The sequence below is a fragment of the Camarhynchus parvulus genome, chromosome 1 (genome assembly GCF_901933205.1).
Source record: "Camarhynchus parvulus chromosome 1, STF_HiC, whole genome shotgun sequence".
Taxonomy (NCBI): Eukaryota; Metazoa; Chordata; class Aves; order Passeriformes; family Thraupidae; genus Camarhynchus; species Camarhynchus parvulus.
In genome coordinates, this window is record NC_044571.1 from 34757748 (window position 1) to 34780187 (window position 22440).

At 42.0% G+C, this 22440-nt stretch overlaps 2 protein-coding genes across 4 annotated transcripts; both read left to right on the forward strand.

The window, feature by feature from the left end:
- The first annotated feature begins 297 nt into the window (after positions 1–297).
- AKAP17A (A-kinase anchoring protein 17A) lies at positions 298–8257 on the forward strand. Of its 3 annotated transcripts, XM_030959801.1 has the most exons (6): positions 380–490; positions 676–807; positions 1147–1889; positions 3929–4077; positions 4708–4948; positions 6334–8257. In XM_030959801.1, exons 3-6 carry the CDS (start codon positions 1215–1217, stop codon positions 7228–7230), a joined length of 1962 nt encoding a protein of 653 aa, XP_030815661.1. In that variant the 5' UTR covers positions 380–490; positions 676–807; positions 1147–1214; the 3' UTR covers positions 7231–8257. The 3 variants fall into 3 exon arrangements, with proteins under 3 accessions (XP_030815654.1, XP_030815661.1, XP_030815645.1); XM_030959794.1 differs by lacking the exon at positions 380–490 and adding an exon at positions 298–338 and having other exon boundaries at positions 676–1889; XM_030959785.1 differs by having other exon boundaries at positions 676–1889.
- Positions 8258–14382: 6125 nt separating this feature from the next.
- On the forward strand, positions 14383–22146 carry ASMT (acetylserotonin O-methyltransferase). Its single transcript, XM_030953999.1, has 7 exons — positions 14383–14454; positions 15784–15958; positions 17142–17271; positions 17979–18047; positions 18571–18689; positions 21407–21529; positions 21935–22146. The coding sequence occupies exons 1-7, from the start codon at positions 14383–14385 to the stop codon at positions 22144–22146; spliced, it is 900 nt and encodes a 299-aa protein (XP_030809859.1).
- The last annotated feature ends 294 nt before the right edge of the window (positions 22147–22440 follow it).

Genomic DNA, 22440 nt, shown 5'->3' on the forward strand with positions numbered 1-22440 from the left:
ATTCTGTGCAAGGGGGAGCACTGCCATGCAGCGAGCCCCAGCTGTCCGCAGACACCTTTGGGTGTGCGCTCAGCACAGCACACAGAGCACAGCACAGCACAGCACAGCACAGCACAGCACAGCACACACACCACAGCGCACGGAGGGTCCCTGCGCGGGCCGGGAACGCGGTCGGGTTTCCCTGGGGAGCGCGCTCCCGGGCCCCGCGTCCCGCCCCGCCCCGCCGCCAGGCGGCGCCGTCCCGCCGCAGCGAGGCGCTCCCGCAGGCCCCGGTCTCGCGCCGCGCGGAAGCGGAAGCGGCGGCGGCGCAGGCGGGGTGCGCGTCCCGGCGGCTGCGGGTGAGGCGGGCGGGGGGTCCCGTCCGGGCAGCGGGAGCGAGGGGCGCGGGGCCGGGCTCCGCCTGCCGGGGGACGCGCAGGAGCCGGCGGCGGGGCGTGCAGGGGGAACCCTGGCATCGGCGAGGGGCGCTTTTCCCGTTGGCGTTTTCCCGGTGTGTAACCCCGTCTCCCGGGCTCCGCCCGCCGGGGCAGCTGCCGGCGGTGGCCGCTGGCTCCGGTGTGAGTCGCGGTGTTGTTACCCAGCCTTGTCCCGCCGAGCGTGCTCGGCGCTGCCGGCAGGGAGGGGCGGTGGGGCTTCGGGCTTTTAAATAAAAGGGACGCTTTTCTCTCGTTGCAGACACTTTCCAGGTCTTCCTTCCGGAGAACGTGAGATCCGCCTCGGCGCCAGCCTGCTGGGGTTCACTGGATGTTAAGTAGATTTGGGAGCGGTGTGACATCGCGCCGCCAGTCCCTTCCCTCCTGAGAAAGGGTAGCTGCTTTCTGAGCAATCACATACCAACCTCATGTATTCCTAAGACTGTCATCAGCTTCTAGTTTTCTATTCAGTGGCCTTACAGAGATTTAATTACTTATAGGTTCTAGTGGTTGTAAAGTAATTTAAGATGTTTGTACTACTCGGTTTTAATTATCTAATTCACTCTTGTGTTAAGAGACATCGTTTTAACTTGGGAATGGTTAAATCGCCAAAGAATTAAATTATTTATGCATAAGGGCTATTTTATTTGACTACTGTTGGCCTGCAACTTAAACTTGCATCTTTTATTTTTTATCCTATGCTTTTTCTTTGCTATGGCTGCTGCAACAATAGTTCATGATACATCAGAAGCTGTAGAGCTCTGTGCTCCCTGTGGGTTATACCTTAAACCCATTACAAAAATGACCATCAGTGTGGCACTTCCTCAGCTGAAGCAACCAGGAAAATCCATTTCGAACTGGGAAGTGATGGAAAGATTGAAGGGGATGGTGCAAACTCATCAGTTTTCTACTCTGCGGATATCTAAAAGCACAATGGATTTCATTAGGTTTGAAGGAGAGGTTGAGAACAAAAGTTTAGTTAAGTCTTTTCTGGCATGCCTTGATGGCAAAACCATAAAGCTGAGCGGCTTCTCTGACATCTTGAAAGTGCGTGCTGCAGAGTACAAGATTGACTTTCCTACCAGACATGACTGGGACTCGTTTTTCCGTGATGCAAAAGATATGAACGAAACCTTGCCTGGGGAAAGGCCAGACACCATTCACCTGGAGGGTTTGCCTTGTAAGTGGTTTGCAGCAAAGGAGACTGGCTCGGAAAAGCCAAGTGAAGAAATCCTTATAAAAGTTTTCCAGAAATTTGGAGAAATCCGTAATGTGGACATACCCATGCTGGACCCTTACAGAGAAGAGATGACTGGCAGGAATTTTCACACTTTCAGCTTTGGAGGCCATTTAAACTTTGAAGCCTATGTCCAGTACCGGGAGTATGCGGGGTTCATCGAGGCCATGAATGCCCTGCGAGGGATGAAGCTGATGTACAAGGGCGATGATGGCAAAGCAGTGGCTTGCAATATAAAGGTGAGAGACTGCAGCCTTTTGTGTGGGAGCCCACATGAAGGACAGTACAGCTAAATGTTATTTCTGTAGTGCTTGAAGCCTTTATCTGTATACCACAGTGATGGCAACAGGTGACATTGACAGCCTTAATGCAGCTTTATGGGACAGACATAATGCAATTTTCAAAGGAAAACGTTGATAGAAAAATGTGTTGTTAGACTACGTAACTAAAGTGAGCGAGGTTTTGCTTTTTTCCTTAACAAGACTGTTCTAGAAATGAGAACTGCTGATAGAAGGATCAAGTTTATGAACACAATTTTCTAAATTGCTTTAGAAAAGAGTATGTGTTTATAAATTGTGATTTCACTTAAAATTCCAGTTCAGAACAAGTTCAGACAAATTTCACCAGAAGATTGACTGTAAAGTGCGTTATTCTTTCATGCGTTCACTGCAGAGAGATGTTTTGGGAGAGAATTTCACAGTGTCTGTATTTGGTCCCTGCATTGATAGCTGGGTCTACCAGTCGAAGGTCAGAACTAACAGGCTTAGTAGCATATGGTCTGTCTGGTCTGGGAAATACACAGTTAATCATCTGTGTACCTGATATACAGGAAGGCCCCACAAAAATTTAAATGATAATTTTCATTTGGAGCACAGCTTCCTGTGAATTTCCTATGCTTATTTCATAATATTTACATACAGAGTTTTCCAGAAGTAATCTTCTGTAACCTCATTGTCTTAGAAATCACAGCTGTGACAGGAGGGAACAAGGCAGTCTGTTCAGATGTAGTGTCTCTGATAGCACAGCCTCAAGAAAACTTACTCTTTTTAGGGGTGGTCTGTGCATTTACATATTGGTTGAGTGAAATGTTTGTGGATGTATTTTGGTATGCTCAGTAGTCATTCATGAAACCAAGGAGTATATTTCAGAAAAAAACCTTGAGCATTCCTTTGTGCAATGTGGGAACATGCAGATATCTATTCAAATTGTAGTTTAGTCAGTGTAAGTAAAATACTGCAATCTTTTATCTTGTTATCAAAGCTTGTCAGTTGTGGGGTAGAAACTGTGCCTTGACCTGGTGAAACTCAACCTGTCATTTACGTGCAGGGGAGGATCAGGGTTCCCAAATTTAGTATGGCTGGGCAAGAAGGGTCATGCCTTCCTGGCAGCTGCCCTGTCAGGACAGCAGCTCTCTGTCATACAAGGTCACCACACCTTGTCTGTTTGTACCTATTTGTTCTCTCAGTCTGTTAGTGAAACATCATTTTGCGTAAAGCCTGAGTAGATTAAACTGCAGAGGCTGTGCTCCTTGTTCTCTGCCCCACGGTTCAATGACCATGGGTCTGTGGAAATGTGTTATACATCCCTGCCTGCCTACACTCAGAATTGGAGATTAGGACACCAGGGCTGTCATGTCTGGTGGTGTCCTGTAACAGCACACAGCTGGACATGACCAAGGTGTGTTCCTATATCCTGGAAGCTGAGCGCCTCTGAAGTCTCATTTTTCAGATGTGTGTGTCTTTCTTTTCTTTCTGTTCCCACAACTTGGGATCTTCTGCCCAGTGTACTCAATTTGGAATCTTGGTTTTAGAAGTGGTGCAGAGGCTTGAACCAGGTGCTGAATGCTGTAGAACTATGTCTTCTGCTGAATTTAATTTAACAGTTTTAGACAGAAAGGAAGGCCTTTATTTAAACCTAGTTCTACATAGTGCTGTAGAGTCCCTAACAGCTTGCATTAATTAAGAGTTCTGTACGTGCCCATTCTGACACATTGAAATCATTGGACAGACAGAGCCTCAGCCACACTGGGGTTTATTTTTGGTTGTGAGACATAGAAGTGGTATCTGATTTTGCTACATGTGTGCACGCATTTAGTACCCAATTACCTAATTAGAATAAGTGGTGCTTTCGCTGGGCACAGAGAAGTTCCCTTTGTTTTGAAGAAGGTTTTACACATCTGATTGTACTTACACCAAGGTCTAAGTTAAAGTTGTCAGGTTGTAATTTTTGATTTTTTTTTCTGTTTCCTTAAAACTGCTTTCAATTGTATCATGTACAGGTTTCTTTTGACTCAACAAAACACCTCAGTGATGCATCAATTAAGAAGCGTCAACTTGAAAGGCAAAAGCTTCAAGAGCTTGAAAAGCAGAGAGAAGAACAAAAACGTAAAGAGAAAGAAGCTGAGGAAAAACAAAAAGAAGAAGAAAGGTATTTACCACTTATTGTTCAGTTATAGTTTTAACAATCAGGCATAAGAAAACTGCTCCTTCATATCACCATCAAACAATAGAAAATAAAAAACCACAAGCTGTCTCTAGCTAAAATGGAGCGCTTAAAGCTGAGTATGGTTTAGTTTACCACTTATGCTTATGTTCAGTTCAAAATATTAAACCTGCAAAATACTCAATTTCCTAAAAGTCTTGCCTTTAGCCACCTAGTTTCAGAGACCCTTGGCCTTCAGCAGAAGCTGCCTAATCACAGAAAAAAAAACCCACCACCACTGCACACATTTGTTTGCTTGGTATTCTTCTTGCAGCTGTGATAATTCTCTGCCCAGCTGCCTCATGTATTGTTATTATCTCTGGTCAAAGTTTAAAAAACAATTCTTTGCTGTAGCAATTTTTTTTCTTTGAATTCCAACTTATTAAAAATAGATAGATAGAATATGACTGTTTGCTGTCACAAGTAAGGGTTAAAATGTTCAGTTTTTTATTTTGTTCTTCATCAACATGACTTATTTAGAAACAAATTTACTTGAAGTGTAAAATGTGTTGAACATACAGTAGGAGTTTGAAATTGTGCTTTTCCTAGATAAGGCAAAAATATTTCTCTTTTTAGGAAGCAGAGAGAGCTTGAAGAATATGAGAGAGAGAGAAAAAGAGAAGAGAAGTTGCGCAAGAGAGAACAGAAACAGAAAGATCGTGAAGTTCGACGGAACAAAAAGCAACTTGAAAAGCTTCAAGCTGAAGAACAGAGAAAACTTCAAGAGAAGATAAAGCTAGAAGAAAGGAAGCTCCTGTTAGCTCAGAGAAATCTTCAGTCCATTAGACTAATTGCAGAACTGCTAAGCAGAGCAAAGGTAATTTAAATACTTATGTCAGAAGCTAATGAAGAACTCAACAGAACAAAGCCATTTGCTGGCTTGAGAGGAGGTGGGGAGCACTGTTCATTAAACAAGGTTTACTACCTCTGCAGCTGCTATTCCTTAGACCAAAATTTCAGAAAAGCACAATGGAACAGTATTTGTCTCTTGGTAAGATATGCACTTGTAGGTAAATGGAAAGTGAGGTTGAACCTATAGTCCTGAATAGCATTTTTTATCTGTAAATTATTTGTCAGCTTTTCTTAAGTCCAGTAGAAGAACATGTGAGCATGATGAAGTGAGCTAACTACAAAGGTTAAGATGCAAGACTCCTTTTCTACTTCTGGTTTAGATGCTGTTTCCCATCTGCCTTGCAGCAATTCTGTTCACTGTTCATTGCAGTTTCAGAGACTGAACTCTCATTCGTCAATGTTTGAAATGCACAGAATGTTTCTTCTGTAGGATGACTACTGTCAGCAAAGGTTTCAAATGTTAGATCCTGTCTCTCTAACAGTATTGTTATTTTTTTCACTGAAACACTGAAGCTTAAGACTTGGATAAAATCGTATTAGGGTATACTGAATGTGAAATATTTTCTGTAGAAACAAAAAGCTGTGTGGAAAAGCACAGATTTTTTTCTTGATGCCAGTGCACTTCAGGAGTGTTTTTGAACTCACAGATCAGTTACATACTAGAAGAAGGGAGAAATGCCTTTTGCAGGCCTTCTAACTTTGTAGCTGTGGAATAGAAGGGTTATCTGATGAAGCAGAGATTGTGTTTCTTTCATTTAGAGAATTCTGAGGTCTATACTAAGCCCTTGACTAGGTCAGAATAGAAAAAGGTTTGAACCTTTTCCAGTATCGTGAATTTTTAAAGTGGCTGACAACATGACAATCAGTTTCTACATTATAATTGTACATTTAATTACTTGCTGGTTTTGTGGATTTATTGTAAAGTCATCTATGATGACAGTCATCTAAAAGAAGTAATTTTCAGTAAAATTTAAAACATTTTCAATTTGAGTGAATTTCTAAATTTGACTGAAACCTTCAAGTTTTGACCCTGATAAATGTATTTCAATAGTGCAGATTTCACACGTTGTTACTTTTGTTATATTGAGGAGCCATGAAGACAAAACTTCTCTCAAGAACTGTGGACAAATAGGGTTTCAACTTACAGCAGTTTTAGATTAGTGGGTTTTATTGGTTGATTTGTTTTGATTTTTTTTCCCTTTAAAAAGGAAACACTATTTTATTTTGGGATGGTTAAGTTCTGTTGGTTAGATTTTATTTTCTTGTCACATTGCTGCCTTTGTGTTATGTTGTGACTTGGAAACAGGAGAAGGTATTTTTTGTTTACTCTTCCCTTTGACTGTCTTTCAGACAGTAAAGCTTTTGGAGCAAGAACAGAATGAAGAAAAGATTTGTCTTCAGCAGCTAGAGGAGAGACGGAGGCTCCAGGAGGCTGAGCTTAAACGTGTGGAAGAGGAAAAGGAGAGAGCACTGGGGTTGCAGAGAAAAGAAAAGGAACTGAGGGAGAAACTACTGAACAATCTTCTGAGCAAGAAAATGGATGCAGTTAATCAAAACAAAGAAGAAGCTGAAGCATCTCAGACTGACGTGCTGAAAGGCCCTAGTGCTGTTCCCCACACTGTGTCATCCAGCTGCATCACTTCTACCTCAGGACAGGTTGTTACAGCCAAACTAGCTCCTGGCTCTCAAATAGAAGTAGCATCCCCTGAAAGCATAAATACTCAATGCAAGTACTTAAATGGCAACATTCACGACAAAGTTCATGTCAAAGAAGATCAGAATCTTCATACTACAAACTCTGAGAGGTGTTCTGACAAAAAGGGTTCGGGGGTACTTTCATGTGTCCCCACCAATAACAAGGACCAGAAGAGCCTCTCTAGCTATGACCAGAACACTTGCAAGAAGGACTTGCCCTGTGAGCAGGACAAACGTGGAACAGAGCCAAGGAGAAGAAAGAGCCATTCATGTAGCAGCATAAACAGTGATGAGAGCAAGGGTAGATGGGAGAGCAGCGGACACAGAAGAGATGTGAGCTCCCGAGATGAAAAGCATAGGAAGGACAGGAGGTATTACAGACACTCCAGCAGAAGTTACAGCCCTCGCCGGAGCCGCAGCCCTCGGCGAAGGAGCGCGAGCCCCAGACGTTCCCGCTACAGAAGAACGCGCAGTAGGGAGCGCAGGCGGGACAGGAGGGAAAGGAGTCGGAGTCGCAGAAGTGTGAGCAGGAGACGAAGGCACCGGAGGTGATCACTCAGTAAGCAAAGGAGTACTTAGTGGAGGCCTTGGCTCCTTTGAAAGGCTCTGGTAGGACAAAAGGGCCGCAGAATTGGACACCAGACCTCATCGGTGTGACTGCTATAGAAAACACAATTGTTTCAGCCAATTCTTAGCTTGCATCTAGTCCTCAAAATCAAAAAGAGATGCCTGATTTTTTTTGACCTTCCTTCCTTTGTTGTCTCTTTCTAGGTTTCTGCCACAATGTAGGTGTAATCACTTGTGCTTGTGCTGAAGTTCCTAAAGTGCTAAAAGCCAACCTGTTTTCTTCAATTTCAGTTTTCTAAACCTTAATTTTAGTGTATTTAGTTTTTATCACCTAATTTGGCTTAAGAAATACATGGGTGCCAGCTATAGGAACTTCAGAGGTGACAAGCTATTACATACAGATTTGATTTAAAGTGTTTCCTGGTGTGTTCAATGAAATCATGTAGAGTTTTTATTGATTGAGATGGATAGCAGGACTTTCATATTTTTTCTTAAAAGTGACGATAAAAGTTATGCAGGATACCTTTTAAACTGCTTTGATTCCTTCATATGTCTGTATGATGCCAAGCTTTGTGGCTCAAATTATTCTGGTGTGTAATGCCTTTGTATAATACTTTCTGTGTAAGAGAGGCACACCTGGTGTAGGAAGTAACAAGCAGTGGTAAAATGGTTGAAAGTTGTTCTGGTATTTTGTTGACATATTTGGCTTTGTAATTTCAGGTGGCATAGGGCTACTTGAAACATTTTTTTCAGGTACATAAAGAGCTAAACATTGTCTTGAAAAAGGGGCCTTCTTGCTAAATTATTTTTACTTGTGTTGTTGAAAAGTAAGGCTGCAGTGTCTCTTGTTAAATCTGTTTAAGAATACTTTTGCTTTTAAAATGCAGCTCAGGAATATTAAAAGCTATAATGTTACAGTGAAAGAGTTTATTTTGCATTTTTATGGTAAAATTAAAAAGAAAACTGTTTCCAGTGAACTGAAGTTGCTGTTTTCATGTGTCAGTGTATTAAAATCTGCAGAAGTGTTGTCTTAAGAACCTGTTTGTTGAAAGCATCACTCATAACAGTTGAATTATGAAGTTCAGGTTCTCTTCTTGATGGTCCTGTTATGATACAGCTATGTCAATTCTTAATTCAGCAGGATGTGTGTTCTTTACAGCCTTCAGATGCCATTATCCTCACCCTGATGCATGAAATCAAAGTGCATCCATTTCCTAGAATGTCTGAGAAGCACCTTAGTGCTGCAGCTCAGCTGGATCCTTGGCTGACTGTCTGCTTTACTTTCAGAATCCATGTGAGTTTGTTTCTTACTAGACCATGCTGCTGTGTACTAGCTGTGGACAGAAAAACTCTTCACTGAATTGTGAGGAGCTGTTGTGTCCCTCGAAGGTAGAGAGGCATTGACACACCAGAGGGCTGGGCAATCACCAGCCATATGAAGGGCAAGTGCTGGATTCCACGCCTGGAATGGGGCACCTCTGGATGTACACACACACTGGGGAACAAGACACTGGAGGGCAGCCCTGCAGAAAGGGACCTGGGGGTTGTGATGGATGGCAGGTCGAACGTGGGTTTCAGTGTAGCCAGGAGGGCCAGCTGTGTCCTGGGGCACATCACTTACTGTGTTGCCATCTGGTCAAGGGAGGGGATTGTTTCTTCTGTGTCATTCCAAAATCTTCCCTTGCAAAGTCAAGAATTCACGCAGCTTCTTGCCTTGTGTCAGGCAGCCATACCTGTCAATTTAAGCTTAGTTTAAAATCAGGCTTTGTTGCTAGGGAAAGCTCAGATTCACTCTTAACTGGTAGGTTGTTTCCTTTACTAGTGGAAAAAATTTCCCATTTAGCATGATTGGTGTGGTATAAATACAGGGTGTAAATCCTGTTAAACCATGGATACTACAGCCCTGTGTTCATGCCTGCTGGAAAGTCTATGCAGCAGGGAAAGAGACCTCTGAGCCCTATTTCATGTACTGAGTCCCAAGAAATGCCCAGTGTTTATTCCAGTGTTCTGCTGTCATTCTTGATCATTCTTAACTCATATGATGAAGCGGGAGAAGAGTTTTCTTGGTTGTGAGATTGCACCTCAATTGTTGCACTTGACTCCAGGAGAGATTTCACATCTGACACCACAGTGTCTCCTTTATGTCCTTGCCAGAAGGACAGGATCAAGTGGGAACCCTATTTGCTCTTAAGGATGCGTAGACTTTTAAAGTGTACTGATCATCTAGTGATACAAGGAGCATATGACCTCTTCCTGTTGGAGGTGTGAACCCTGCTAATCACAGACTGCTTTCAGCAAGGTCTGAGCTGTAGAAGGTAGAAAGTTTCTGGGCCAAAGCTCTTGAGCTCCCTTTTCTGGGCAGGAGCTGGTGCATGTGCTCTCTGCATGTGCTGCTGCCTCGTTACAGCTATTGGCAGTGGCAACCAGGAATGGTTTTTCTGCAGCTCTTGTGAAGCAAAGAAGAACAGGAGTCTCAAAGGGGTAAGAAATCTAAGTTCCTGTTGTTATGGACAATGTTACTACATAGTCCTGTTTTATCCTTAAGGAATGACTCCTCTTGTATCTGTCTGAAGGCTGATGAGCCTCTGCACGTACCAGCCTTTTGACCTGCAATTTTCTTTTTATCTCCTGGCCTCAGCCTGCACTAGGTGGCTTGGGGAGCAGCTTAGTCAAACGACAGCTTTGCTACAACAGCAAGGCCAAAGCCCTTCAATATGATTATTGTGATATTTTCCATCTGATTACTATATGCTGTGGTAAAGGAATTTTGATAATGTGTGAGTCAAATTGCCAGCAGTAATTTATATTAGTAAAAATTATTACCAATCCCAATTATTACCAATACCCCTGTAACCATATCCAAATCCTGTTTCTAATTGGCTCTACCTTTGCAGAGTAATCTATTCAGTGTCCTAAAATAAAGACATAGGCATAATTAGGTATATGTATAAAAATATGTTGTGTTACCTGGAAGCATTGTCTTTAAAGCTGACAGAGAAAAGGGGAAATTTTGCAGTTGCTCCCAAAATTGTGAACACAAGATTCTATTAGTGCCACAAGGCTATAAAGACAAACTAATGAGAGTCGACTGGCAATCAGGACTACCTGGATTTGGCACCAATGTCAGCTTTAGGGCAGTTCTTGTATAGGATCATATAACTGACTATTGTGGCTGCTCATGTTTGATAGCAGAGCTAGAGATTTTACATTCTATATAAGACAGCTATTAAATGAACTAGATTGGCAAATAAGTTATAAATGTGTGGATAAAATTGGCCACTGATGTCTTGTATTACAATACAGATCAAGTTTATGTTTATTATGCATTGCCTGTGTCTTGATCTGGTATCCTGCTTCTGAGGATTGGTTATTCTGAATACAATACGCATTTCAGTAAGCTTACATTGCATTCTGTTGGTCTGGCCTTTCCCAAGTCTAATGAGCATATTATTTGCAGAAGATATCTTTTGCTGCTTTGCAGTAAATTTGCAGTTGTCTCTAGTGTTTGTATAAAGCAGCAATCTAGTTGCCATTGATTCTTCAGAACTGGGTTGATGCTTCAGAACTGAATGAATGCACAGAATTAATCAACTGTCCTATATTAATCTAATACTGGGCTCTTGAGGCTTGTTTGAAGTGATGTGCACCACCATCCTTCCTTCTTTAGTGGCAGCACAGAAAATGAATTTGGTCTGGTACCCCCTCATGCTGCACCTGAATCTCCCGCTGCCTGACAAAAAAAAAAATTCATAGATTAGCTCAGGCTAATGCTTTGCCATAGCATATGTTAGGGGCTAAGGCTGGTTGGAATTGCTCTCTAATTGATAACTAATCTAACTTCATGTGCACTGTGGCACCTGCCAGGTGAGTGCTACCTGCTCTGCACGGGATGTTCAGATGTGCTGTCCATGATATTGGACTGTTTGTAGGACAATATGAAGGAATGTCACTCCCAGGCACTGCCAGCAAAGTGTCTGAACAAGAATTGATCACCTTCACTTAGATTTTCCCTGCAATTCTGCATATGATCCCAGACATGTCAACACTCTGAGGAATTGCCTAGTGGTGTCTGTTATGTTCTACCCTCCCTGTAAAAGGGAAGGGCTGGAAAAATCTTTTCTGTTCATTGCACATGTCTTGCTGCTGTGATTTATAGCAGCTGGCTCCATGCAGGTGTTTACACACCTCTAGTGGGATGGGATGGAGAATTGTGAGGGTAAAAGTGAAAAAACTCATGGATTGAGATAAACACAATATAAAGGTAAAGCCAAAGCTGCATGCACAAGCAAGGCAAAATGAGGAATTTATCCACCACCTCCCCTGGGCAGGAAGGCATTCCTGCCATCTCCAGCAAAGCCAAGCCTCTAAAATGGCCTGTTTAAGGCAGTTGTATATCCATGGTTTTCTTTTGTGATGCTTGACAGAACACAAGTAAATTCTGAAATCAGAGCCTGCCTCAGCTGCTATCCATCTTGGTTTTCTGCTTGCATCTGTCTCTCTCTCTAAAGTATCTACATCTACCACTTGTAGCTGGTGTAGCTGGCTATCCTCAGGATGACTATGCCTCTTATCTTCTGGGACTTTCCTCTGATAGAAATCTCAATGATTATTTAGTTGAATTATTTGTTGAGAGATTATCTGCAGTCCACCAGTTAAACAAAGAACAACTCTGAATTGCCCGAGATGCACTTTAAAAGATGTTCTCAGAGATTTTACTGTAAGTGAATCTAAAGAGAAGGGAGGGTTTGCTTAGAAAATGAGCTGGAGATACAGGTTTTTGTGCCCACTCCAAATATTTGCTATTAGTATATGTGATAAAAACAGAAAAAAACCACTAAAATTGGTGTGTGTCAAAAGTGATGGAAAGAATAGTCATGTTACTAGTCAAATGCATCTATTGTAAAATATGAGAATAATTAGAAGCTACAAAGAAGAAAAGGAGCATTTAGAACTTGATATTCTATTTCAAAGAAAAAGTATGATATTGAGTATCTTTGTTTTTTAGGATTGTTTAAAAAAAGACCATAAACTATTACCTTAGGGCACTTCCAGGGCATGTGTTATAAACTGGGTATACTTAGACACTTAGTCATGATAGCAAGGCACAGTTGCTTCCTACTGGCATTATTGGAACTCATCGTGGTCACATCCCTGGGATTTTTAGTTTTTGCTTATAAGGAAGGTTTTGTGTGAGAAGATTGTGTCATCTGCCATTTTTCACTGGCAGGCACATTCATTTAACTAAATCTCCTTTGTTCATATATAATTTCTTACTTTCAAATGTTATGCAAAAATGACATAATTGGTTTTTGTGTAGCATTTGGCTGTAGTGAGTCATTTAGGCAAAGAAAAATGCATCACTGAAATAGAACTGTGGTGGTAAAATAAGGGTTGAGCCTGCATGTGGTCTAAGCCCTATGAGAGAAATCTTGATAGGGTTTTCATAGAAAGCAAGCCATTGCAATTTCATCTTCATGAATGCATTTCTAGCTTAAAAGGAGCTTAAACTCTAAGCCTCACTAACAATTTACTTGGAAATAGCTTCTGCATGTGGCTTTTTTCAATCTGGTGTGGGTTATCTGCAAGTCTCCTCCCCTACATCTCACTTCTAGTAATCCCATTAGATGATTGTAACTGGTATCCTCAACAGAAAGATTTAGTTATAATTGAAAAAGAACTTCAAGTGTATTTAATCAACTGTGTGGTCATTTTATTAGTGGAGACTCATGTACCATATAACTTTGCCTTAAGTGAAGTGCATTTATGGGGCTGAATAGCTGTTATGTTCCCAGCAGTGGGAAATCATTAAGCTCTCATGAAATTGCACCAGTTTCTCAGAAGCACGTAGATTTGGCATTTAGAAATTTTTTTTATTTTCATACAACTTCCTATTTTTTTTTTTTTGTCTAACAATAGTTATCTTTGGCTGGTGATGTGCAATTATAATTTAGTTAGAAAGTACAGATGCAAAGATTATACAGTGGAATCTGAAGCATGGAGAAAGCTGCCACTGAAAAAATGCTGGTTTGTCACATTTTTCCTTCAGTGTACTACCTAAATAAGGTTTAATTTAACATTGTTTCCTGAAGGGTCACTAAATGTGTGATATAAAATCTGAGTCTTTTCCTTGATGGAAAGGATCTTTTCTCACCTGAGTGTTGCCACATCTACCCCGAAGTGAGATGGGCAAGATGTCAGAGACAGAGAAATGGGGCAGCAAGATTTCAGGAAAGTAATCCAGGGGTTTAATTTTCTGATGAAAACCTATGAGATATGTCCTGTGTGAAGATGAAATCCATGCCCCATGTTGCGCTTTGCAGTCATTTCATTGTTTCTTCCCAAGGGCCTTCTGCTGCCCATGATTTGTTTTGCAGAGAAGGGGAAGAAAACTGTAGTAATCAGCTGGAAAATGTAAAATTGTCATCCCTCGGCATGCTGCTCTGTCAAAACATGGTAAAGCACAAGTAGGACACCCCTGCTGAGGAGCTCCAGGTATTCCTTTCTAAGCTGGTATCAGGGTGGGTGGGAGGACCTGCATAGTACAGAAAAGTAAAAAATGTAGATTTAATTCCTCATAGGCTTCATCTGAGTGATCATCATCAGAGCAAACTAATCACAGTAAGAAAACAGCAACAGATTCTTACAGCTTCTCTTTGGACTTGCTGCTTCTGCACTTTGGGATGAGGCATACCCTACTGCCAGCCCAGGGTCCCCTGGACTGTGCCCACAGCAAGTTTCAAGTCCCAGGTAAGATTCTGCTTTGGTTTATGAATGCTGGTGCATTGCACTGAGTTCAGGTTCTTGGTATTCTTCTGTTCTGATTCCTGTTTTCCTTGTTACAAGCTTTCAAGGGCTTCTGAGGTACCAGCATGGTGCTGACGGATGAACTGACAATACAAGCTTTAATCCACACTGCTTCTTTAGCCTTATACTTGATGATGGAAGATCCAAAGGAACAGTTGAAGCAGGTAGAAAGACCCATCAAAGCCAAATAATTCAGCTAGCGTGTTTTGTAACCAGTGTGTTTCTCAGAAGCAATAAGATTATGTGGATCAGCTGGTGTGCTTTGTGTTTGGTAAAAAGAAGCTTATTTAAATTAAGAGAGCCAGGAAATCTGTGTCTCAGTCCAGAAGGAAGATGGGTTCCACAGAAGACCTTGACTATCCTCAAATCATCGTGCAATACAGCAATGGATTTTTAATCTCAAAGGTAAGAAATATAATTTTTAGAAAGAGTATGCAGAAAGAAATATTAGGGACTTCTCTTTAGATCCTGAATGTAAGTCTTTGGAAGAGGTGAAAGCACTGCTATAATGACTGTTTTTCCAAAGATATTTTTAAGGCACAAAGGCAAAACTAGTAATTATACTCTTCTTATTGTTTGCTGATGTTATTTGCTTAAGTACATGAACATAAAATTATAATACCCAGTGCAATGGATGATTTTTTCCTCATTTACTAGTCAACTTTTCCTATTGTCCCTTGCTGATCCCCTGGCCAACATGGTAACAGAAGGAATGCTCTTTGGGTTTTGCAAAAACCGCTGCACCTTAAGCTCCTGAAAGGCAGAGCTGACAATAAAGAGAGGAAAAATAGATAATGAAAAATCACTTTGTGAGAAAAAGAGGTGCCCAGTGCTTTCCAAATTAACACTGTTAGTACTATGTTCTAGAGAAACAGCTTCAACTTTGGCCGTGTTAAGCCATGTTCTTACTCAGGGTAAAAGGAGCTTCATTGTACAGGAATCATTGTAGCTCAAATAATTGTAGATACAGGCAGTCAGTTAAATTGATATCTTTGTTACTGTTTCAGGAGTGTCTATGTGACCAGAGTAATAGGCTCATACTTGTAAGGTTGACTGTGTATTGCTAAAGAAAGATGGTTGGTTCTTGTATGGTTAGCTATGTTGGTCTTAAAGTTGACAAATGTTGCTGGAAAAGTTGCACAACTCTATGGAAAGACTGGGCAGTTTCGTTCAGTTAAATGAACCAGTTTTTCTGGATGAGAGGAACCTCCCTGCTTCTGGAAAATCACTGTAGTCCTTCACGTCAGTCCCTGAAAAGAAGGTCCATAAAATGGGATATTCCCCCTGTTGCAAGCCATGAGAGAGTCTCCAGGATTCACTGAAGCATGTGCTAGATCCTTCGTTAAATATAAACAGACAACAAGCACCCACACCCAGACTTGCCTTTGTTCTTTCTAGGAGATTGTGAGAAAGTGTTTCTAAACTAAGGAAGAGGCAGGGACATTTACACACAAAATCTGGTCTCTAAATGTGGACTTTTGGAAGCCAAAAAGCATTGGCTGGCTTCACTGGAAAAGAAAAAATATAAGACTAATGAGTGCATTACGTGCATAGTATGTTATATCGGTGCTCAGATAAAGTACAATTTAATAATTGGACTTGTTTATATGAAATACAAGTTTATCTGAAATAAATATTATTAAATTTATATTTCCCCTAGTTAAGCAGCTTGTGAAATGCAGTAAGCTTTGTGCTTTCACCTAACTCCTCACTCCCATCTTTCCCTACTCCCAGGTTATGTTCACTGCCTGTGAGTTGGGGGTGTTTGATCTTCTTCTGGAGTCAGGAAAGCCTCTGTCTTCAGATGCCATTGCTGCAGGTCTGGGTGCCAGCACCATGGGGATGAGAAGACTGCTGGATGCCTGTGTGGGATTGAAGCTCTTGGCAGTAGACATGACACAAGAAGGAGGTAATAAAGGCAGAGGAATGGAAATAAATTGCAAGATTTAAACCTCTGATGGTTTTGAAAGTGAGGTAAGATGTGTGGGCAAAGGTGATACCAAATGTTAAGTCAGTTAATGTAGCTGTAAGAAGGAAAGAATCGCTCTTAGGATTAACTCTTCAGCTGAAAGAGGAGGCAAATGTCAGCAGGATCACTAGTATAAAATGAAACACAGGCACAGGGATCTATATCCCTAAATGTCTTTGTACAAGCGCCTCATGTGACTTTGGAGAAGATATTTAGGATAGCTCCACAAGCTCTGTGGAGCTTGTCTCAAGAAATCTCTGGGGTATAGGCAGGATTTTAAACTTAAAATAAAATGCCAGAGTAGATGGGAACAGCATGATTTAAAACAGGTTTTGTTTTTCATAGGATTTTTACCATTATGTGAACTATTTTGTTAGGTTCTTCATCAGAACTGAGAGGTGATAAAAGTTTTCCTTATGTCAGAAACATGGAATCCATTTGGAAAGAAAGGATCTCTAGCCATCAGACAGCTGGTCAGGACCAGCTAGAGTCTCACAAGTTATGTCCCCTGCTCTGCCTTGGGTTGGCATGCTCTGCTTTAGGGATTATAGTTGTTGCCCAATGAGTCTGGGGAGAGCAGGATCTATCTTTTATATTCCTTTGGTATGCAAGTCCTGTGGGTGAGTGATGCCACTGCAGATGCATTGGAGGGAGTGGGGGAGATTTCTGGGAGTCCTTTAAGTATACTGTTTGCAGAAGGTCCTGTCCTAGTGAACTGAGGGAGGGTAGGTTTTGGGGACTTCCCCCCACCTGCTGACCTTGTTGATCAGAAAGAAGACTTGTCTGCAAAGAGTTCTCACTAAAATAGAGCACACCAAAAGCTTCCTCTGAGAGCAGAAGCCTATATGTAAATGATAACATTTTTAAGGTGGTTTTTTTTGCTCTCCTTGAAAGAAATGTTTGGTGCTGGAGTTAAGCATAGGAAGATGGTGTTTACCTAGATGGAATGAGGCAACACAGATTTCAGCAGCCCTCATCCACCGCTCATTGCAGTGGAAGGCTTTGGTTGTAGAAGTAATGTGGCTGTATAGACATCTTCTGGTGATAAACACCAAGCTGTACAACAGATTTGGCAAGGTGATATATCATATATGTTAGTAAATACATTTATTTTACCCTTTAGCCCTCTACAGAAACACAGAAATTTCCAACGTCTACCTTACAAAATCAAGTCCAAAGTCTCAGTATCACATTATGATGTATTATTCCAACACGGTCTACTTGTGCTGGCAGTACCTGGCTGATGCTGTGAGGTAAGGGGGAGTGCTGTGTGCTGTCTGGTGCTTTGCAGCATCTGTGTCACTGCTCTGAGTGTTGTGTTACTGGGGAAGAGCTCAGTAAAGATGCTGGCTGGTTCTCAGAAATTAAAAGCAACAGATAATTCAGCTGTTAACATGGCCATATGTGTGCCATCTCCCCCCGTTTTCCATTTGTGTATGTTCTTGTTTTCCTTTTCCCTGTAGAGATCATCATTGTAGAGATGATCTAGAAATCGGATTTCTTTATGTATCACCTTCAGTAAAGCATTTATCATTACAAACTTTATCATTACAATGGATCTTACTGGATGTGGCATCAATAAAGTAAATAATGAGTAGTGGTGGCTAAGGGTCCTTCTGTTGCAAAGGCTTATAGGGGCAGTTTAATATGAGTCTGGAGTCTCACTTGTTCCAGTCCATGCAACTGATGACCAAACATGGTGTAGATGATGGTGATGATTGCATCAGTCTTGTACCTTTACCTCAGGTGTGCTCCCCTAAGTCACAGAATCGTGGAATGGTTTGGGTTGGAAGAGGCTCTAAAGATTATCTAGTTCCAACCTTTCTACCATGGATACCATTCACTAGATCAGATTGCTCAAAGTGCCATCCCACCCTGACCTTGAAAAGAACCAGTCATTCTTGTGAGAGGTTGAGAAATATATCAGCACTCTCATAGGCTTTTTCAATTGCTATTTTAGAGAAGGAAGAAACCAATATGAAAGAGCTTTTGGTGTTTCATCTAAAGACCCTTTTGGAGCAATGTACAGGTAATCATTAGAATATTTATAGAAATTTTATTCTTCTTGTTGTGGATAAAACTAATGTTTTTAATTATGACTCAGGACAATTAAATATGATGAGGTGAGAATTCCTCTCATCAGCGTCATGCAATGTTTTTACTTCTCAACAATATCAATTAGTGGGACACTGTCTGATATTTTGAATAGAAGTATATATTTTCCTAACCTGAAAAACATCACAGATCTCTGACAAAGGAAATGGTAGTTGAAGGAAAAAAAAAGTCCCTTTGAAATTCTGAGAATGAGCAGCATAATACACTGTTGGATTTCACTAGTCTTAATTCCCTATTTAAATGCATGAATTCATAGCTGTATACTCCTGATACAGTAATATTCATGGTAGATTTACACACAAAGAGGACCTATTCTGTGTCAATAAAACCAGAGATTTTTGTTTAAGCTAAAACATGTAGCAGCAGTTATATTATAGGAATGTCTGAGGATGTGGTAAGGAACACTCTCTCTGTGCTGTCTCTGTTTGCCTTGCTAGATCAGATGAAGAAATGCTAAAATTCATGGCTGGCCAGAACTCAGTATGGAGTATATGTGGCAGAGATGTCCTTGCTGCATTTGACCTTTCCCCTTTCAGGCAGATCTATGACCTGGGAGGTGAGTGTCAGAAGATCTTCTTTAACAAGCCTCTGAACTATCTTTTATAAGCTCTGCAGAGGAAAACAACTCCTATGTTATATGATGGGCAAAACAATGGAAAGTAGGACATAGCAATATAAGGAGAATTTTACTGATTTGGTTGGGTTAAAAACAGAAAAGTGACAGTGATGAGAGCATTAGGAAGCTGAATGCTTTTTTCTGATTTATGTAAGCAGTCACTCATCCCCTTGTGGATGTGGCAGCTTTAGCATTTTTCCTGCCTTGCTTGATGCATTCTTCCAGTGCCAGACTCTTTCCTTCTTCCCCCACAGTCACTGTTGTTGAGGTACTGCCTACAGCCTCTTATCCTGCAGCACCCTACTGTCCCAGCACTGCTGAGTGCTGCCAGGATTCACAGGACAAGCCAGGCTCCCTCCTGGCCTCCCTCACTTCTTCCCCAGAGCCTGGTTTAGTGACTGTTTTTCACTTTTCACCTTCCAGCACTTGCAGCTGGTCTAGCTAGGAGGGAGTATAAAAGTGGTAAGGGCAGGGGCTGACCCCACATGCCTGGGCGCTGCAGGCCCCAGACCTTCCTGCAGAACACATGGAGACAGTGACTTCTCCTGCCCCTCCCCTTCCCACCCAGCAACACATGGGAAGAGGTGTCTCAAGGGGTCAAATGTACACTGCCAGCTTCCATGATGCTGAGTGCACCATTGCCTGTATACTTTCATGGGGGGGGCACTGTATTGCAATATGATCCCAATATTACCGGATGGAATGTGCCTGGGCTCGGCTGGCCTTGCTGCTGGACCAAGGGCGGCAGCTGTGGTGGTCTCACCCCAGAGACACCCCTGGCTAGCTGGATGCTGCAGCTGGCTCTTGGGACAAGTCCAGGCAAGCAGGAACTCAGTTTTACCTCTGGTGGAAAGGCTTTAGGCGAGGGTGAAGGAAAAGGAGACAGGTCCTGCTGGAGGGTCGATCCAGAGCTTTATTCCAGGCACACAGCCATCTCAATGTTGTAACAGCTCCAACAGAACCCCAAACAGCGTGGTCCCGTGTCTTTTAAGCTCAGGGAGAGGGGGGAGGAGGGAAGGGGTAGGTATGCCACCAACCAGGTGGGAGGGGAAGAGTCTCAGGGGATGAGTGACACCTGGATAGTCCAATGACCCCAGGGCTGAGAAGCATCTTTTGAACTTTGCCAATCACACGACTCCCTTGCTGGAATATTAAGATTGACGGACAGCACTCAGCAAGGGGGCGGGGAAGGGAGAGGTTGTTGTTGGCACACCTGAGGGAGGAACTGGGATAGCTGAAACAGGATATTGCATCATACTGCAACATCACTGAACAGGTTGGGTTTGTGTCAGTACTGACCTTCTTTTCCTGTGTCCAAAGGAGGTGGAGGAGCTTTGGCCCAAGAGTGTGTTTCTTTGTATCCAAATTCTACTGTCACAATTTATGACCTGCCCGAAGTTGTGCAGGTGGCCAAAGAACAGTTTGTTTCCCCAGAGGAGCGTCAGATCACTTTCCACGAAGGTAGGTGGGGACAGTGGTGTGGTGTTGTCACAGCTGTTGCTCCAGAGCCCTGGCTCTGCTCAGAGGTGTCATACTGGAGGCTCAGGACTCCAGCTGCTCCTTATGGGGACGGTGTGTCAGGCTGCAGCCTCCCCAGTCCAGCTCTGCAGCTGTCCCAGTTGTCTACCAGCAGCTGTCAGAGACACAACTCCGTTATTCAGCAACATTAATTCCTGAAGAGAACTATTTCATTTCTTAAGAAAAAGGGTACATTAGCAAAAAAAAAAAGCATAATGCAATTTTGAAATCTGCTATGCTTTGTTATTAATTTTCCTAACACTCCCCTTTTCTCCGGTGGGACCCTCTTGGCAGATGTGAGGGATGCCAGGTCTGCTTTGAACATGGGTTTTTCCTTCTCTGGTCACAACTGATTGATCTTCAAGTCCTAAGATATTTTAGAGCATGAAAGTGAGTGAGCTAGCTCCTATTCCTCTTGCCCAGACCACTGATCCTGCATAGTCTTTGTACTATGTATGAGGAAAATGAGTATAGGGAGATCTCATTTTTAATGTTTACAAAAGTCTTCAAAGTGCTGGAAAGTGGTTAAAATTGTTCAAAGCTGAGAGACAGAAAAGGAGCTTGAGGAGGGAAGGGAGCATATAAAAACAGAGATGCAACAAAATGGGAGAAGAAATGACAAAGTAAAATGCTGAGAAAAAAAATCTGAATGCAGTACAGCAGGTGCTAAACAAAAGGAATAACAAAGCTAGTGCTAGGAGGTGAGAGATGGGTATTTTTACCTATGGATTTATGAAGTAATTCTGTGATTACCGAAGTTTTCTCTTTGAAAACTTTCTTAGAGAAGGCAATATTCTTTCCTTCTTTCTCATGACAGGAACTGTGTGAACCTATGTCCTTAGTGCAGTATGAAATTGAATTTCTGTCGTTGGAGAAAACCTAAACTGAAATGCTTTCCTGTGCATCAGTCTGTTTCAGGATGAGTTATTGCCTTTAAATGTTTTAAATCTTTTTGAGACTGATCAAGAGCAAAATTCCCTATGCAGTGCAACAGAGGACTTTCGCCTGGTACCTCCATTGCTATCTGATTTGTCTGAAGGACATTGCAAGCCTGGAATTAAACAGAACTGAAAATATTTGTATAACTCAGCTCTCCGTGTTGTGGGGATTTGTATAACGCATGTATTCTTGCTTTACAGGAGACTTCTTTAATGATTCAATACCTGAAGCTGAACTGTATATTTTATCCAAGATACTGCATGATTGGGATGATGAAAAATGCAAACAACTTCTGGCAAAAGTCTACAAAGCTTGCAAACCTGGTAGGTGTGAACTCTTGAAGAGCAGAGAGACTCTTACTATTGTTTAGATAGGTGTATATATCACAGCAAAAAATCCCATTAAGTATCACAATGAAGCCTCAGTGTTTCAAAAGCACTGTCTACAAAGAAAAATCAGTAAGGTCCTGTTAATTTCAGCTGGGGAAAATGGGAAATTTCCATCCCAGCCATAGCACCTCCTTCAGCTCTGGGATGTCAGTACCAGCAGAGCTGAGCAAAGATATGCTCTGATGCTTTGGCTCTTTCATTGTCTTCTGTGATGCTGAAATGTGACTTAATGTGGAGACTGCTTCTTCCTGAAAGGTTAGGATCTGTCCTAGTAACAGCTCAAAAATAGCTCACCTTTTCATTGCTCAGGCTGTGTTTTCTTTCTCTTCTCTCCACCAGGTGGGGGAGTGCTGCTGGTTGAATCCCTTCTGAATGAAGATAAAAGCGGGCCTGTAGAAACCCAGCTGTATTCGATGAATATGTTGGTGCAGACAGAAGGGAAAGAGAGAACAGCAGCAGAGTACAGCAAGCTCCTGGAGGCAGCTGGCTTTGGAGTGATTCAAGTAAAGAGGACTGGAAAACTCTATGATGCCGTTTTAGGAAGGAAATAGTAGTACATGTTTTATGTATGTAACAAAACAGAAAAGGCTGAGGAATGTGCTATTCTTCTTAGTGGGCAATGATCAGCTTAGCTTCTAGTTAAGGCTGCCAGCTTTTTTGTAAGCTGATACATTGTCAAAAGACTCACTAATAACAGATCTTCAACATGCATGTATTACAAATCTGGAAGCCTGGCTTGGCTTGCCTTTGGATCTGGGAGGAAAAGAAAGAAACTAGCACCTGTTCCACAAGAAACAATCCACAAAAGAAATGTGTAGTGTGTCTGCTTCAGCTTGTATCAGTCT

Coding starts and splice junctions, on each gene's coding strand:
- AKAP17A (XM_030959794.1), top strand. CDS start 1,128: ATGGCTGCTGCAACAATAGTTCATGATACATCAGAAGCTGTAGAGCTC. Junction 1,890..3,928: donor CAGTGGCTTGCAATATAAAG/GTGAGAGACTGC, acceptor TATCATGTACAG/GTTTCTTTTGACTCAACAAA. Junction 4,078..4,707: donor AAACAAAAAGAAGAAGAAAG/GTATTTACCACT, acceptor TTCTCTTTTTAG/GAAGCAGAGAGAGCTTGAAG.
- ASMT (XM_030953999.1), top strand. CDS start 14,383: ATGGGTTCCACAGAAGACCTTGACTATCCTCAAATCATCGTGCAATAC. Junction 14,455..15,783: donor ATGGATTTTTAATCTCAAAG/GTAAGAAATATA, acceptor CCCTACTCCCAG/GTTATGTTCACTGCCTGTGA. Junction 17,272..17,978: donor TACCTGGCTGATGCTGTGAG/GTAAGGGGGAGT, acceptor TTGCTATTTTAG/AGAAGGAAGAAACCAATATG.